We start from the raw sequence: 18,004 nt of genomic DNA, 5'->3' as shown, positions 1-18,004 counted from the left end.
CAGGAGGATGGGTGGGGGCGGGGTGGGGGGCACGAGGAGGAGGAGGTGGCCGGGGGAGGGGGGGGCTCTCCCCCGTCCTCCCCGGCCAACCAGCTGAAAGGCTCGCCTGCAGGTTTTCTCGGACCAGTGCCTGGCGACGCAGGCCTCCTCCTGTTTCTTTTATTTTGAGATGTCTGAACTGTTTTCCCGCCCAAAGACGCTGTCAAAGAGAGTGGCAGAAAAGGCACAGGGTTGCTCTCTCCGTGTTGGGGGGGTTCCTGGAGATGTGGCGGAGGGGGGGTGGAGGCTAGGGAGGGTGAGGTTGGGGGCCGGGAGGACCCTCAGCGGGAGGGCACGAGGCCGTCGTCGAGGCCGCCCTCCAGAGGAGCGGTTTTCCGCAGGGGAGCTGATCTCTGCCGTCTGGGGAGGAGTCGTCATTCCGGGAGGTCTCACCAGCCCCGCCTGGAAGCCGGCAATCCATGAAGCCGGCAATCCATGAAATTGCTGAGCGGTCGGGTTAGAACGGATAAAAGGAAGTCCTTCTTCACCCAAAGAGTGATTAACGCATGGAATTCCCTGCCAGAGGAAGTGGTGGCGGCTACAAGCATGGACGGCTTCAAAAGGGAATTAGATAAGCATATGGAGCAGAGGTCCATCAGTGGCTATTAGCCACAAGGTACAGATAGGGACTCTGGGGCAAGTGATGCTCTGTCTTCTTGGTGCTTGGGGGGTGGGGTCAACAGTGGGAGGGCTTCTAATGTCCTGGCCCCACTGGTGGACCTCCTGAGGGCACCTGGTATTTCTGGCCACTCTGTGACCCAGAGTGTTGGACTGGATGGGCCTTTGGCCTGATCCAACATTGGCGTCTCTTATGTTCTTATGTTCTTATGTAACCCTAAAAAAAGAGCCAGGGGATCCAAACTGGAGAGCAGGAGACGACGCGCCGGTTGCAACTTTGGTTCCTTGAAGGCCCTTCGTGGGCGCTGGGTGTGACCACATCCCTCAAGGTCCACTCCCCCGGCGGGGAGCCCCCCACGGCCCCTCGATCTTGGCCGCAGCCCCTCCGGCAGACGGACGCGGAAGGCTGCTGCCTGCACTCAGGCGGCCCCTTCCCTTCCGGGCCGGGGATGAACTTTCAGGCGCTCAGTGGCTGGACGGCAAGGCTATTTTTGGGCAGGAACGCACAGGAACGGAGTTCCAGCTGGCTCCCGAATTGGCCACGCCCAGCAGGAACTCATTAGCATAATAGGCGACACCCAACAGCAGAAACTCATTCGGATTGGCTACATTAGGGGGTGTGGCCTAACATGCAAAGGAGTTCCTGCTATAAAAAAGGCCCTGGGTTTTGACCACAAACAAGGTCAACAGAATAACAAGCAAAAGGTGGGTGTGGCTGGATGACTACACTTTTGGTAACATGGGGGTGCAGCCTAATGTGCTAATGACCTGTGCTGTCAGGGGTGTGGCCTAATATGCCAATGAGTTTCTGCTGTTGGGTGTGGCCAATTATTCTAATGAGTTCCTGCTGGGCCTTTTCTACAAAAAGAGCCCTGCTGGACAGCATCCTCCGTTGTGTTCCTGTCTGTCCGCTCTGCTCCTTCTCAGAGGCTTTGCGCCACTCGCCTCCGGGATGGGCCGTGACAGGAGAACCTCAGGCGAGCCCTGCTGGGTCAGGCCAGGGAGGGCCCCTCCAGTCCAGCCTCCTAGCCAAGCAGTTCCTCTGGAGGGCCAGCAACAGGGGAATGGAGGCCGAGGAGGCCTTCCCCTGATGCTGCCTCCTGGCTCTGGGATTCAGAGGTCGACTGCCTCTGAAGGTGGAGGGTCACCCTCAGTCACCGTGGCTGGTAGCCGTCGAGAGACCTATTTTAATCACTCTCTATGTAAAGTGGTACTTCCTCTTGTCCGTCTTGAACCTACTGCCCATCAGCTTTATTGGATGCCCTCGAGTTCTTCTGTTTTGGGAGAGGAGGACACTTTCTCTTTGTCACCCTGTCTGCATAATTTGATGTACCTCCGTCATCAGGTCTCCCCTTAGTTGTCTCTTTGCTGAACGGAAAGGTCCCGGACGCCTCAGCCTCCCTTCTCGACGAAGGGGCTCCAACCCCCTCCTCATCTTGGTTGCCCTCCTCTCTACTTTCCCCGGCTCTGCGGTGTGCTTTTGGAGGCAGTGTGGCCAGGACGGGAGATGGCATTCCAAATGAGGCCGCGCCATAGTGCTGGACGGGCAGGGGCATTGCGAAATCGGCCGTTTTATTCTCAGTCCCTTTCCTAAGAATCCCCGACACCGCGGCGTTTGCCCTTGTCACTCCTGCGGCACGCTGGGTTGACGCTTTCCATTGAGCAGTCCGCCACAACCCCCGAGCTCTCTTCTCCTCTCAGTTTCACCACGTTCAGACCCCATTCGCCCAGATCTGAAGTTGGGATTTCTCACCTTGCCCTTGGCAGCAGTGAGTTTCATTTGCCACATTTTGCCACCCACTCGCCCAATTTGGGGAGCCCTTCACAGTCAGCCTGGGTTTCCCCCATCCTGAATGGTTTTGTGTCATCTGCAAACTGGGCCAGTACACTGTTCACCCCTAGTCCCGTGTTGTGAGAAAATGTGTGTGGCTGCATGTGTCTGTGAATGCATCCACCCGTGCCACCCAGACTCCCCCTTCTGGTTCGTGTGTCCCCTGAGTGTTGCCTCCTTACCAAAGGCAGAGGTGTAAGCTTGGAAACCGCTAAGCGCTGGCAGAGACACTCAAAGGTCTCTTCTTAAAATAAGACTTATCTTTATTAAAAGAAAAACATTCAAAGATTTACCTGGCAAGGTGACCAGCAAGACGCTATGCCAGCTTGCCAACACAGTAGAATCCTATTTCCTAAATACTGATAGTAAATACACAGAAAAATAAACATGCAAGCAAAGTCCTCCCCAAAGCATGCAGAAAAACGAAAGGCCTCTCGGGCTGACTCCAAATTCTCAGGAGAATAAGCCTCTCCTGATCCTTCAAGAGCCAGCGAAAGTCTGTTGGAGCTGACCAGTATTTATACCAAATGATCAAAGAGGTCCCTCAATAATTAAATTACAGTTGTAAATTAACATTTTGGAGTTTACAGGAGATTGCTTCCTTGCGTCTCACACAACAAAAGTTCACATCTTACAGGATCAATCATCATTGTTTTCTTCTGGTGTTCCCACATGGGAAATAAACTGTCCTTTGGTGTTATCTCTGAGATAAAAGTGGGGAGTGTGAAATCTCTGTATCTCAGGAAGTTAGTTTGTCAGTGGATTGAAGTCTGTCACTCCTCAAATGGCCTTTCCAGTCAGCTGCAGTTTATGGCCTAGGAAATTGTGGGTCTCGCACCTGTTTACATTGATTCAGATCCTGGGAATGGAATGTGTGACCTCTTGGGTGCGTGACCAAGAAAGAGATTTGCTTGGAACAAAAGGGCTGGCAAAGAATAATGGTTTGGTTCACTGAAGCAGGCCAAGTGTTCTTGCTGTTTTGCTAGCCAAGACAGGGACAGATATATGGATTTTATAAACTATTTGGTTCATTTTTAAACCCAAACCTTCTATATTTCTAAAATTTCTTACCACATCCCAGATCTTTTATGAACAAAGTAAATAGCACCGGCCAATGTTCCCTCTAAGCTGAGTCAGTGCGAGCTAGCTCACAGTTTTTTAGCTTCTGGCTCACACATTTTTGTCTTAGCTCAGGAAGGAGGGCTCCAGAGCAAATTAATCTATGCGGTACCCAAATCGCTCGCTCACAACTTCAATGCCGGTAGCTCACAAAGTAGAATTTTTGCTCACAAGACTCTGCTGCTTAGAGGGAGCGTTGGCACCGGCCCCAACACCGATCCTCGTGGGACCCCACTGCTGACTTAACATGAAAACATGAGAGAAGGCCAAAGGCCCATCCAGTCCAACACTCTGTGTCACACAGTGGCCAGAAATACCAGGTGCCATCAGGAGGTCCACCAGTGGGGCCAGGACACCAGAAGCCCTCCCACTGTTGACCCCCCCAAGCACCAAGAAGACAAAATGGACTTCCCTCCATTGCAAGAACTGTCCATTGATCCCTGCTCTTTGCTTCCTGCCACTGAACCAGTTTTTAATCCATAAGAGAACCCGCCCTCTTCTCCCATGACTGCTAAGCTGACTCCGGAGTCTTGGGTGAGGGACCTCGCCAGAAGCCTCTTGAAATATAAGGCCTACCAGGTCACCGTTGTCTACGTGCTTGCCCACTTTCTCAAAGAACTCCCAAAAGGCGGGTGAGGCAGGGCTTCCCTCCGCAGGGTTTGTTCCTCTGTGTGCCTCTTGGGTTCGTGCCGTCAGGGCCTGGTGTTAGGCCTCGGCCCCCTCCTCACTTGGAAGGGCGAGCTTGGTACCTATAAACGGGTGAGGGCAAGCAGCCTCCCTTCCCTTAGTATCTCACAGGGTCACTCGTTCAAGACTCATCCCTGGTCTGCAGATAAGAGCTCAAAACAGGCCCTCCGGTCACATGGAATGTGTGCCATCAAATAGTGACCAGAGGCATGTCTGAAAAGCTGATCCCAAAGGTTCAAAGGTCTGGTTTTCGGCAGTTCCCTCTTTAAATCCATCGATGTCAAAGACTGATTTTCTCAGAAAAGGACAGTAAACCTAACCAACTCCCTACCTTGCCTGACCTTGCTCGAAAGCCAGCCGAATCTGACTCTAGGGTTGCGGTGCTCATCTCCGTTTCAAAGCTGAAGAGCCAGCGCTGTCCGAAGACGTTTCCATGGTCATGTGGCCGGCATGACTAAACACCAAGGCGCACGGAACGCTGTTCCCTTCCCACCGAAGTGGTCCCTATTTCTCTACTTGCAATTTCTTGCTTTCGAACTGCTAGGTTGGCAGGAGCTGGAACTAGAGACGGGAGCTCACTCCGTCATGCGGCACACTTGGGTCTCGAACTGCTGAACTACCGACCTTCCACAGCCTGCAGTTCAGCGTATAAACCACTTGAGCCACCGCAGCTCCTTTAGAGTTCCTTTAATTCCATTGTCAGCGAGTGGTCCAGCCGCTTCCCTAGCCAGTTTCCTGCTCCTAACGTACTTAACGAATTCTTGATTGTTGGTCGTTATACTTTTTTGCATCCCTGATTGTCTGCTTGCATTTCCGTTGTTCCCCGGGGGGGGGTCAACAGACAGGGGGGCACAGAGGACAAAGCCCTCTCCTGGTGTTCTCTCCTGGCACTGGTATTCAGAGGTCGACTGCCTGTGACTATGGAGGCTCTTTTGAGCCACCTTCTTTCGTAGCCACGGATGGACCTCGGTTCCATGAATCTGTGTGTCGCTCCCTTTTAAAGTTATCCATGCTTGTGGCCATCACTGCAATCCATTGGCACTGAATCCCGCAGTTGTAAGTACTCATTGAGTAGACACGTTACAGACCCCATCAGAATATATTCAAAGTTAGAATCCCGTTTTCTGTCTCAGCTCTCCCTGGCTCACCAACTGTTTGCTATGTTATGCTTGACCTTGTAGATTATCCAGCTGCAGTTTACGGCTTTTGCTTTGGCTGCTTGCTTTGCCCCCGCGCGCGAGATATATCCATTGGCTCCGGCTCATGCTTACCGGGGGGATGTTTGATTCTAGTATAAGTCACAGGCCCTCGTATTGGCGGCTATTCCCGACACAAGCTGTACACGTGTCTCTAGTACTAGATTTACCAATAAACAGTTATCGTCTCATGAAGCCCTGTGTTGCGTAACCTAAGGACCCTGACAATTAACATATAACATGATGATGTTTCAGTCATGCGAAGTCAAAAACTAAATAACAAGTTAAGGTTATAAGGTTAATTAGTTTTTCACTTTGCATAACCGAAACATCATCATGTAACATGTTACATCTCTATAAGTTTAGAACCTCATCTGCCATTCTAACGTATTTGAAGAAGTGTGCCTTTTGCACACGGACGCTCACACCTTGAATAAAACCTTTGTTGGTCTTAAAGGTGCCGCTGGACTCTAAATTTGTCCTACTGCTTCAGACCAACACGGCCGACAACCTGGATCTATCTTCACTGACACCGGGGTCACTCTCCTGTGGGACGCTTGGTAGAGGCAAAGGGACATCCACTATCTTGGAGGGGGGGGAAACCCATAATTTGATTGTGTGATGATTCGACAGAAGAGTGATTGGCTGACATCATGCACAAGTGTGCTGAGATTATACCTCATTTATTCGTCCAGCAAGAGTAAGGCTATATTAGTAGTAATTAAAAAGACAATAATTCTTCTTACCTTCGGCTTCGTCACTGCTGGCTGCCACCACGCTGGCGTGGGTCTCCTCGGGAGGGCAGGCCCAGAGCACCCACCCGGCCCCTTGTGACAGGACTTTTACAGCAGGGTCTCCCCTGGGACGTGGTGGCCAAACGAGGCGTGAGGAGGACCCAGGCAGAAGAGACTGAGTAACAACTTCAGATCAATAACAAGTAGGGAAAATGAACAAAGTAAAGGTAGGTCAATCAGTAAAATAATAAATCTTAATGCGTCTGTCTATTCCAGGGGTGGCCAAACTGTGGCTCAGGAGCCATATGTGGCTCTTTCACACATGTTGTGTGGCTCTCGACAGGGTGGCTGGGAAAGTGAAGGGGAGGCATGCCAGTCTTCCCTTCCCCACCCAGTGTTCCCCTCCCTGGGTAGGCCTGAGGTGGGGAGGGGGGAGCAGAGAAAGAAGGCAACTTTAAATGCATTCTGAAAGCTCCTACCCCACCCCTCACTGGCCAGCTTGGAGAAGGCATTTGTCTCTTTAAATCCCTTCTCCAAGCCAATCCTGGGGGCGTGGGAGTCTTGGAAGACGCATTTAAAGTTCCTTTCTTTCCACCTCTCCCCCCCACCTATTTTCTTTCTTTCTTTTTCTCTTTCTCTCTCTCTTTCCACCTTTCTCTCTCTCTCTCTCTCTCCTCCCTCCCCATCTAAAGTTAGATATCATTATCAAGATCTGTTTTTACCCCCTTTTGTTTTCATTTTTGGCAGTCTCATTTACAGGGGTCATTGTGTAGAAAAAGAGGTGCAGGAGCTCATTAGCATAACCTATTTGCATATGCCACACCCCCTGACATCACCGGAAGTGTGTCAGAAGGCAACACGCACTGCTCAGGCGCCACTGGACTGTTTTAGATTGCTAGCTATTGGGGGGGGGGCATGCAGATTTGTCCTCACAGAGGAGGGAGAGCTTGAATAAAACTTGGTCTTAAAGGTGCCATTGGACTGTTTTGGACTGGGGGGGGGGGGGGGGCTCAGCTTATCTCGGTGCCTCTGGGGGGGCTCTGCAACTTACCTGGCTGCTTCTTGCTCTGACTGAGGGCTGCTGGGAGCAGGAGGTGGGGCTTGTTGCATGTGCCCGCCCCCTGGGCTCTTTACTGCCGGAGCTCCGCTCCTGTGCGCTCCTGCAGGAAATGACCCCTGCTCATTTATAATGTTAATAAAAAGCAAATTTGCACCTTATCCTGAGAGACAGAGGACCCCCCCCCTTCCACACTCTGGGCAAGGCCTTTTATCTCCTCTTCCCAGCCCAGCCCCCCTTTCCCCTGCTGGTGTAGTTTCCCCTCCAAAATCTCCTGTTAGCCAATCACAGGGTCCAGAGGGAGCCTGGGAAATGTAGGCCCTGACGACTACTCCCATGCAGGCTTCCCTGGAGCCACTAGGCCTCCCCAGAGCCTGCAGGCCGCACCACTATAGGCCCAGGATCATGACCGGCTGTCTGAAGATAAAGGGTCTGGCGCTTTCCCTGACCGGCTGCTGAACTTCTTACAACGGCTATGAGAAGTGCATGAGGACGTATTTATTTCTTTATTTAAAGCATTGGTGTGCTTGGGGCCCACAAGGCTGTGGACATAAAAAGACCTTAAAACATTAACAATTAGAACTGCGTTTAAAATTATAAAATAATTCAGTTAAGACACACGTGCAAAGAACAGTAGGAGGAGGGCCAAAATCACCATCATAGCGGCTGTGTTGGAGAAGACAAAAAAACTCTTCACTGAAGTGGTGGAGGCTACAAGCATGGGCGGCTTCAAGAAGGGATTGAATACACATATGGAGCAGAGGTCCATCTGTGGCTATTGGCCACAAGGGATAGATGTCTGGGGCAAGGGATGCTCTGTATTCTTGATGGTTGGGGGGGGGGCAGAGTGGGAGGCCTTCAGGAGTTCTGGCCCCACTGGTGGACCTCCTGATGGCCCCTGGTATCTTTGGCCACTGTGTGCCACAGAGTGTTGGAGTGGATGGGCCACTGGCTTCTCTTATGTTCTCATGTCTGAGGCAGTGATGCTCTGTCTTCTTGGTGCTTGGGGGGGAAACAGTGGGAGGGGCTTCTGAAGTTCTGGCCCTGCTGGTGGACCTCCTGATGGCACCTGGGTTTTGGCCATTGCGTGACACAGGGTGTTGGACTGGAGGGCCCATTGGCCTGATGCAACGTTGGCTTTTCTTATGTTCTCTTATGTCTGGGGAAGGTGATGCTCTGTCTTCTTGGTGCTTGGGGGGCAACAGTGGGGGGACCTCTGGAGTTCTGGCTCTGCTGGTGGACCTCCTGATGGCACCTGGTACTTTTGGCCACTGCGTGACACAGAGTGTTGGACTGGATGGGCCACTGGCTTCCCTTATGTTCTTATGTCTGGGGCAGTGATGCTCTGTCTTCTTGGTGCTTTGGGGGGGGGGGGAAACAGTGGGTTCTGTCTCTGCTGGTGGACCTCCTAATGCATCTGGTGTTTTTGGCCACTGTGTGCCACAAGAGTGTTGAACTGGAGGGGCCGGCCATTGGCCTGACCCAACATGGCTTCCCTTATGTTCTTAACAAGCCTCTAATTTCCCAGTTTCCCCCAGATGCTTTTTAAAAAAATGATGGTTATATTGGCTGCTCTCTCAGCACTGTAGGATGGGTACCTTCTGGTCCTGGTGATTTGTTAGTTTGCAGTTTGCCTGTAACTTCTAGAACGACCCCCATTGTCATTGCTATTTGCCTAAGCTCCACATCCTCCTCTCCTGAAAACATCCGTTCAGGAATAGGTGTTTGCAGCAGCGAAGGCAGATGAGAAGAATTCATTTGGCTTCTCAGCAGTCACCTTAAGGCCCCTTTACGTCAAGGTTTCCCTTGCTCGAAAGCCAGTCGAATTCAACTGTAGGCTTGCGGTGCTCACGTCCGTTTCCAAGCCAAAGAGCCAGCGCTGTCCGAAGATGTTTCCGTGGTCATGTGGCTGGCATGACTAAACGCCGAGGCGCACGGAACGCTGTGACCTTCCCACTGAAGTGGTACCTATTTGTCTATTTGCAATTTCTTGCTTTCGAACTGCTAGGTTGGCAGGAGCTGGAACTAGAGACGGGAGCTCACTCCGTCATGCGGCACACTCGGGTCTCGAACTGCTGAACTACCGACCTTCCACAGCCTGCAGTTCAGCACCTTAACCACTTGAGCCACCGCAGCTCCTTTAGAGTTCCTTTATTTCCATTGTCAGCCAGTGGTCCAGCCGCTTCCCTAGCCAGTTTCCTGCTCCTAACGTACTTAACGAATTCTTGATTGTTGGTCTTTATACTTTTTTGCATCCCTGATTGTCTGCTTGCATTTCCGTTGTTCCCTGGGGGGGTCAACAGACAGGGGGGCACAGAGGCCAAGGCCCTCTCCTGGTGTTCTCTCCTGGCACTGGTATTCAGAGGTCGACTGCCTGTGACTATGGAGGCTCTTTTGAGCCACCTTCTTTCGTAGCCACGGATGGACCTCAGTTCCATGAATCTGTGTGTCGCTCCCTTTTAAAGTTATCCATGTGTGTGGCCATCACTGCAATCCATTGGCACTGAATCCCGCAGTTGTAAGTACTCATTGAGTAGACAAGTTACAGACCCCATCAGAATATATTCAGAGTTAGAATCTTTTTTGTTCTTTTGTTCACTCTTATACGCCATCGTATAACAACTATTTATGGGCCCCAGTCACACGGGCCAGATAACGCGCGGGGGGGAGGCGTGGCTATTAGCGCAGTCGCAATTTGAGCCGCTGCAACGTGATCAGACGTGACGGTGGCAAACCACGTTGTTTTTGTTGGCGTGTGGTTCCTGCAGCGCTTCAACGGGGAGAGGACAGAGAGGCGATATGATCACCTTCTTCAAGTACTTGAAGGGCTGTCATAGAGAGGATGGGGTGGAGTCATTTACTGTTGCCCCAGAAGGTCGGACCAGAACCAGTGGGTTGAAATTAAACCAGAAGAGTTTTCAGCTAAACATGAGGAAGAACTCTCTGACAGTTACAGCGGTTCCTGAGTGGAACAGGCTTCCTCGGGAGGTGGTGGGCTCTCCTTCTCTGGACGTTTTCGAACTGAGGCTAGATGGCCATCGGACAGCCCTGCTGATTGTGTGAACTTCAGCAGATCATGAGAGGGAGGGCAGGGAGGGGTTGCCTCAGGACTTCTTTCTCGTGGCCCTGTCTTACGCACCCAGGGTAAGGCTGATGGCCACTTTGGGGTCGTCAGGAAGCAATTTTTCTCCAGGCCAGTTTGCCCGGGGATCCTGGAGGGGTGTTTTTGTTTGTAAAATTTCCTCCCTTGTGTGGGGGGTGGGACTAGATGACCTTGGAGGTCCCTTCCAAATCTATGATTCCATGATTCCATGAAATACAAGGCAGGGTCCAAGTTTCAGGTGTTTTGCAGGGGTTCCAGTACCTTTAAACCTCCTTCAGGTGTGCAAGTCAGCTCATGACAATGGCCGCCTCTTCCAGACCTCTTCTGTTAAGAGCTCTGTCTGCGTCGATGGAATCAGGAGCACCGAAGGAGCCCTCTCCTCCTGGCTCCCAGGAGAGTGTTGTTGTTGTTCAGTCGTACAGTCGAGTCCGACTCTTCGCGACCCCATGGACCAGCTCCCGCCAGGCCCTCCTGTCTTCCGCCGTCCTCCAAAGTTGGCTCAATTTCATGTTAGTTGCATCTATGACGCTGTCTAACCATCTCATCCTTTGCCGTCCCCGTCTTCTTTGACCTTCAGTCTTTCCCAGCATCAGGGTCTTCTTCTCCAGTGAGTGCTCCCTTCTCATTGGGTGGCCAAAGTATTTGAGCTTCAGCTTCAGTCTCTGGCCTTCCAGGGAACAGTCAGGGTGGATTTCTTTTAGGATTGACTGATTTGATCTCCTGGCAGTCCAAGAGACTCTCAAGAGTCTTCTCCAGCACCATAGTTCAAAAGAATCTATTCTTCGGCGCTCGGCCTTCCTTATGGTCCAACTCTCACAGCCGTGCAGCACTACTGGGAATACCATCGCTCTGACCATACGGACTTTTGTTGGCAGGGTGATGTCTCTACTTTTTATCAGGCTCTCTAGGTTTGCCGTAGCTTTCCTCCCAAGGAGCAGGCGTCTTTTAATTTCATGGCTGCAGTACCAAGGGATAAGTCATCAAACCACAAGCACAGAGTTCTGCAGGGCCTTGAAGACAGAGATGTTCCGCCAAGGCTTTTGGTGGAGGACAGCGACGGTTTTTACCTCTGCTGGCACCCTCCCCAGTCTTCCATCCTCCTTTTGACCTCTTCCCCCCTGCCCGTGAAGCGGCCGGCAGTCTGTAACAGGGGAATAATTAACTCTAAGATACTGTTCGCCATCTGTTTCAATGTAATTTAATACGTTCCATTGTTTTATTAGAGGACTGTTCTTAATATTATGTACATTAATAATAATAACAACAAGAACAACAACAATAATGCGAAAGGACCTGGCCAGAGTGGAACAAAAGATTTCCCATCTAACGCCTTGCTAGGATGTCACACCTAAAGAACAGAAACTGGGAACGCCAAAAGGCTAGTTTTCTTTATATCCTTGCTCAACCTTACAGACCATGTGTACTCTTTTTACATATTAAACTTTCTTGTACTTTGAAGGTTTGGAGCCTATTCAGTCTTGCTATCCAAAGAGCGGTCAAGGGGAAGGGGCAGCTGTTGAGCTCACCATCGGGGAAAGTGCGATTGGTTGTCCCCATGCTGACTAGTCTGAGCAAAACAGGAGATGTGTCAACTACGCAAAGCCTGTAAACGGCAATGCAGTATAGCGTGTCGGAAGTACAGATCCTTCCAGTGGGAGATAGTCTTTCAGATTTATTTGTGGCAGTGTTTGCTACCCAGAGAGAATCTTGGTGTCCCCTGGGAGCAAGAGAAAAGGGAGGCATTTCTCAACAAAGACTTGGAATGGCTGCAGAACTTTTTTGAGCTCCCAGACCCAGAGGCATCAGGGCTCGCAAGATTGCTTCCTAACAACTTCATTCGGGGAAACCCTTCCACTTTTGAAAAGGAAGCCTTTTGCCTTTTATGGCCTACTCGACTTGGGTTGTTTAACCACAAATGCCTCCCTTTTAGACTTAGGAGTCCCTTTCCTAACTAGAGGCATGCAATGTATCAGGACCTCAATTAGTGTGGTTTTAGATAGTTTCTAGGCATCCTGGAAGGATCTGACTTCCTTCGGAGTGCCCTGATTTTTGTAACATTCCTTTGTTTGTAAAATCCCTCACCGAAGGCTCCTGAGTAAATTTAGCCGCCATCTATAAGAGGATGGGTCTTTCAGGGGGCTAGACAGCAAGGAACAAAAGGCAGGAGTATAGAATCAGAGAATCACACTGAGCTGGAAGGGGCTACACAGAGGCCATCTAGTCCAACCTCCTCCTCAATGCAGGATCAGCCTAGAGCATCCCTGACAAGGGTTTGTCCAGCCGCTGCTTAAAGACTGTGGAAATCCAAACACAACATCCGTGACAAAAAATAACAAAGGGTCAATGAAGATATGTTTGCAAAATCATTTACTGTCGTAAGTCTGTAGAAAATTCTCTTCTATTATCGCTCACACGTGTTTGAGTGATCTTTATTGAATCTTTATTGACTCTTCCTTATTTTTGTCACGAATGTTATGTTTGGATTTCCGCTTCCTCCCGTGATCTCTCGTTTTTGGCTGCTGCTTCAAGACTGCCAGTGAGGGGGAGCTCACCACCTCCCTGGGCAGCTGATTCCACTGTGGCACAACTCTGACTGTAAAAAGGTTTTTCCTGATATCCAGCCGGTACCTTCCCGCCAGTGTTTCCTCTAAGCTGAGTTTGTGTGAGCTAGCGCACAGTTTTTTAGCCTCTGGAGGGCTCCAGAGCAAACTAACTTATGCAGCAGCCAAATCACCTGCTCACAACTTTAATGCCAGTAGCTCACAAAGTAGAATTTTTGCTCACAGGACTTCATAGCTTAGAGGGAGCCTTGCTTCCCGCCCTTAATTTAAACCCATTATTGCAAGTTCTGTCCTCTGCTGCCAACAGGAATACGACACAAACAACCCTCCTCTGACAATCCTGTCCCCCCCCCCCTCAACCTCCTCTTCTCCAGACGGAACATCCCCAAGGAGTCCCTCAGCCTTTCCTCGCAGGGCTTCTTGGTCTCCCAAGTAAACACGGCCTCTCTCGACTCAGTTCCTCAGGCACCCTCCAGGAGATAGTTGTCCGGTGTGTGTGTGTGTGTGGGGTAACTGTCTGTCTTCCAGAATGGAGACGCATTCAAAGAAGTCACCCATTCAAAGAAGTCATCCATGAGTTTAGCAGTCTGCTCCTGAAATTCTTGTTTTGCTGTCTGGCTGTTCATTTACCCAGGGCTTTTTTGTAGAAAAAGTCCAGCAGGAACTCATTAGCATAATAGCAGGAACTCATTTTGTAGCAGGAACTCCTTTGCATATTGGGCCACACACCCCTAATGTAGCCAATCCTAATGAGTTTCTGATATTGGGTGTGGCCTATTATGCTAATGAGTTCCTGCTGGGCGTGGACAGCTTGGAAGCCAGCCGGAACTCCGTTCCTGTGCGTTCCTGCCCAAAAATAGCCCTGCATTTACCTTTGCCTTGTAAGAACCCACGCACCTCCTCGTTGGTAAGTCAGAGAGCCAGTTTGGTGTTGTGGTTAAGAGCTCAGACTAATCTGGGAGAACCGGGTTTGATTCCCCACTCCCGCACATGCAGCTCCTGGCGTGACCTTGGGTCAGTCACAAGTTCTCTCAAGAGCAGTCCTCAAAAGAGCTCACTCAGCCCCACCGACCTCACAGGGTGTCTGTTGTGGGGAGGGGGAGGGGAAGGAGATTGTAAAACTCCCGAGTGAAGGGTAGTGTATGAATCTAGTCTCTCCTCCTCCTCTTCATGCCTCTCACACTTTTTAACAACTTTTGAGATCTTTCTGGCTAACCAGTTTGGTGCAGTCAGTGGTTAAGTGGTTAAGTGTTTGGTGTCGTGGTTAAGTGCGCTGACTCTAATCTGGGAGAACCGGGTTTGATCTCCCACTCCTCCTCCACTTGCACCTGGCTCAATGACCTTGGGCAAGCCGTAGTTCTGATAAGAGCTGTTCTTGGAAAAGATCAGTCTCTGTCCAGAGCTCTCTCAGCCCCACCTACCTCCCAGGGTGTCTGTTGTGGGGTGGGGGAAAGGGAAAGGAGTTTGTCAGCCGCTCTGAGACTCCTCTGGGTAGTGAAGGGCCATGGGGTATGAATCCAATCTGTTCTCTTCTTCCTCTAACTGCCTCAGTTAGCGCCCCTTCACTGGCAGCTTTCAAGAAGAGGCTGGACGAATATCTGTCAGAGATGCTTCAGGCTGGTCCTGCATTGGGCAGGGGGCTGGACTCAGGGCATGGCCCCTTCCCACTCTCTGTGATTCTATGATTCTATGATTTTGGGCCAAGAGATGGGGCAGCATTTTTTTAAAAATGTAAGCAAACATAAACCAAAGGCAGGGAGCTTTATAGCCGGCTGGTATGGTTTTATGTAGCTATCCAGAGTGGAGTTTGTACGGGCACCGGTTGCATCGTCGTCTAAAGCGTGCTGTTCACTCTTCTGAAAAGATTTCCTAGAAAGCGTAAGCCAACTTATGGATGCAACCAAGACTGGAATGATGGTATTTGATGAAACTGGGAACGGCTAACGGCCCCAGCCACCTTCAAAAGTAACTGTCAAATGTTTGCTTTCATCCGAGGGCTGCTTGTGGGTGTGCCGGTCGAAACGTGTACAGCCTGTGAAGACCGGAAGCTTGCCTGGTGCGGTGTCGGGCCGCCGGGGGGGTGTGTGTGTCCGTCAGGGGCAGTCCGGTTTGTTCCGACGGGCAGCAGCTCTCCAGGGTCTCGGGCAGAGAAAAGTCCTTCGCCTCACCAGCGACCTGCTCCTCTTAGCTGGAGAGGCTTGCCGGGGATCGAAACTGGGACCTCGTTTATTTATCTGAGTCCATTTTTAAACCGCCCTCCCCTGCAGAACGAGATGGTTAGACAGTGTCATAGGTGCAACGAACATGAAACTAAGCAAACTTCAGAGGACGGTGGAAGACAGGAGGGCCTGGCGGGAGCTGGTCCATGGGGTCCCGAAGAGTCGGACGCGACCGTGCGACTGAACAACAACCCCTGCAGAACAGCCATCCAGGGTGGGGTGTACATCAAAAAATGCCATGCCTAGTTCTAATAAGAACAGGAAACCATAAAATACACAGGAGAGTGACCGACCCGGTGGCGACGAGCCTGCCAGTGCCTGCCACGGCCCCGTGGGGGGAAAGCAGGAGGAGCGGGGCGGGCCAGCCGGGTGCCCTCGACCGAACGCCTGGCGGAACATCTCTGCCTGGCATGCCCCGCAGAACTGCCTTAAGTCCCGCAGGGCCCGGATCTCACGCAGCGGAGTGTTCCAGCAGGCTGGCGGACAGCCCGATGTCTCTTGGGCCGGGGACCGCTGAGTGTAACGCTCTTCGGGGGGAGGGGGGGTGTACGAGGAGAGGCAGTCCCGAAGAGGCGTGGGTCCCTGACCATCCAGGGCCTGAAAGCTCTGCCGCTCAGCCACGGCCCTGAGGGGTGGGCTCCGCACACACACACACCCCACTTTGCTCAGTGCTCACGTTGCGCTTTGCTCAGCGCCTTGGACCACCCCCCACCCACCCCACCCCCAAGCCTGAATGTGACCCTGGCAATTGCGGGGGCGTGGAGGCCAGGGTTCCCTCTAAGCTGTGGAGTCTCCTTGTGAGCAACAATCCTACTTTGTGAGCTGCTACTGGCATTAAAGTTGTGAGCGATGAGCGATTTGGCTGCTGCATCAATGAGTTTGCTCTGGAGCCCTCCTTCCCGAGCTAAGACAAAAATGCGTGAGCCAGGGGCTAAGAAACTGTGAGCTGGCTCACACTAACTCAGCTTAGAGGGAGCATTGGTGGAGGCCAGGGTTCCCTCTAAGCTGAGTCAGTGTGAGCCAGCTCACAGTTCTTTAGCCTCCGGCTCACACATTTCTGCCTTACATAAGAACATAAGAGATGCCAATGTTGGATCAGGCCAAAGGCCCATCCAGTCCAACATTCTGTGTCACACAGTGGCCAAAAATACCAGGGGCCATCAGGTGGTCCAGCAGTGGGGCCAGGACACTAGGAGCCCTCCCACTTTTGACCCCCCCCCCAAGCGCCAAGAAGACAGAGCATCACTTGCCCCAGAGCCCCTATCTATACCTTGTGGCTAATAGCCACTGATGGACCTCTGCTCCATATGCTTATCTAATTCCCTCTTGAAGCTGCCCTTGCTGTGGCAGTGAATTCCATGCGTTAATCACTCTTTGAGTGAAGAAGTACTTCCTCTTATCCGTTCTAACCCGACCGCCCAGTAATTTCATGGAGTGCCCACAAGGAGTTCTTGTATTGTGGGAAAGGGAGAAGAGTACCTCTTTCTCTACCTACTCTTTCCCATGCATAATCTTGTAAACCTCGGGGAAGGAGGGGACTCCAGAGCAAACTCATTTATGCAGCAGCCAAATCACTCATCGCTCACAACTCGAATGCCAGCAGTAGCTCACAAAGCAGGATTTTTGCTCACAAGAAGACTCCACAGCTTAGAGGGAGCCCTGGTGGCGGTGGCCGCAGAGCTCCGGGGGGCTGGGGCCGGGCCTTGCTCACTGGCTCCCTTCTTCTCCTCCTCCTCCTCCTCCTCCCCCCCCGGCAGCCCTCGCACACGCCTTCGACGCTGAACCCTGTCATGCCGGCTTCAGAGCGGACGGTCGCCTGGGTCTCCAACATGCCTCACCTCTCGGCCGACATCGAGAGCTCCCACATAGAGCGGGAGGAGTACAAGCTGAAGGAGTACTCCAAGTCCATGGATGAGAGTCGGCTGGACCGGGTAAGGCCCGGGGGCCCGGTGGTCCCGGCTTCGAGACCGGCCTGTGCCCTCCCTCAGGGTGGCCGTATCGGCTCTGGAATTGGGGTCTTCCACAGGCGCCCAGCAGTTCTCCTGACGCCGTTCAGTGTTTGGGCTGGGTTGTGGGGGGGAGGGGGGGCCTGTGTGTCCATGCGGGGGCACATCACTTCGGGGTGAGGGGGGCCTGTGAAGGCAGGACAAGCCAGCCATGTATCAGCTGGTGAGCTTAAAAGCTTCTGCCTCCTCCTTCCACGAAGCGTGGCCTTCAGGGCCCCTTACAGAAGTGGCCACGGAAGCAGCAGCCGTCGGGCACTCCCTGCCACGCAGCCAGAGGAGCCGTGGCCCTTCCCCCCCTCCTGGCTGGGTCGAAGGCTCGCGGCCCCAGTGGTGGAGGGAGGCCTCAGGAGGCCGGGCGCGAGGGCCCCGCTCTCTCCGGAGGGAGGCCGGGCCTTCCCCCGCTCCATCCCCACCGTTCCGTGTGTGTGTGTGCCCCGCCCGACACAGGTGAAGGAGTACGAGGAGGAGATCCACTCCCTGAAAGAGCGCCTCCACATGTCTAACCGGAAGCTGGAGGAATACGAGCGACGGCTGCTGACTCAAGAGGAGCAGACGAGCAAAATCCTGCAGCAGTACCAGCAGCGGCTGGAGCAGAGCGAGAAGCGGCTCCGGCAGCAGCAGGTGGAGAAGGACTCTCAGATCAAGAGCATCATCGGCAGGTGAGCTGCAGGTCGGAGCCGGGGAGGGCGGCCGGGGGGCAGAGAGGGCAGGCACGGCCGGGCAGGCCCAGGAGGGGAGGCCCCCTGTGGTGTGCCTGCGTGTGGGCCGGAGGGGGGCCCGTGGCAGGGGTTGTCAGCGTGGAGAGGGGGGGACCCTCGCGTTGCTCGGGGGGTG

The 18,004-nt window shown here is 52.5% G+C and overlaps 1 protein-coding gene across 1 annotated transcript in view; it reads left to right on the top strand.

The window, feature by feature from the left end:
- LOC107125832 (ras/Rap GTPase-activating protein SynGAP-like) overlaps positions 1 to 18,004 on the top strand; it is a gene marked incomplete at its 5' end in the record, with an annotated part of 30,902 nt that overhangs the window by 7,888 nt on the left and 5,010 nt on the right. Inside the window, 3 exons of the mRNA XM_015429293.1 lie at positions 949 to 1,136; positions 16,922 to 17,095; positions 17,618 to 17,829. Of these exons, the coding sequence (XP_015284779.1) occupies positions 949 to 1,136; positions 16,922 to 17,095; positions 17,618 to 17,829 (574 nt within the window). The remainder of the gene's footprint in view (positions 1 to 948; positions 1,137 to 16,921; positions 17,096 to 17,617; positions 17,830 to 18,004) is intronic.

The sequence above is a fragment of the Gekko japonicus genome, unplaced genomic scaffold, assembly GCF_001447785.1.
Source record: "Gekko japonicus isolate JY-2015 unplaced genomic scaffold, Gekko_japonicus_V1.1 scaffold4623, whole genome shotgun sequence".
In the NCBI taxonomy this organism is placed as follows: domain Eukaryota; kingdom Metazoa; phylum Chordata; class Lepidosauria; order Squamata; family Gekkonidae; genus Gekko; species Gekko japonicus.
The sequence above is the reverse complement of the archived record's forward strand: the minus strand, read 5'-3'. Positions and strand labels throughout refer to the sequence as shown.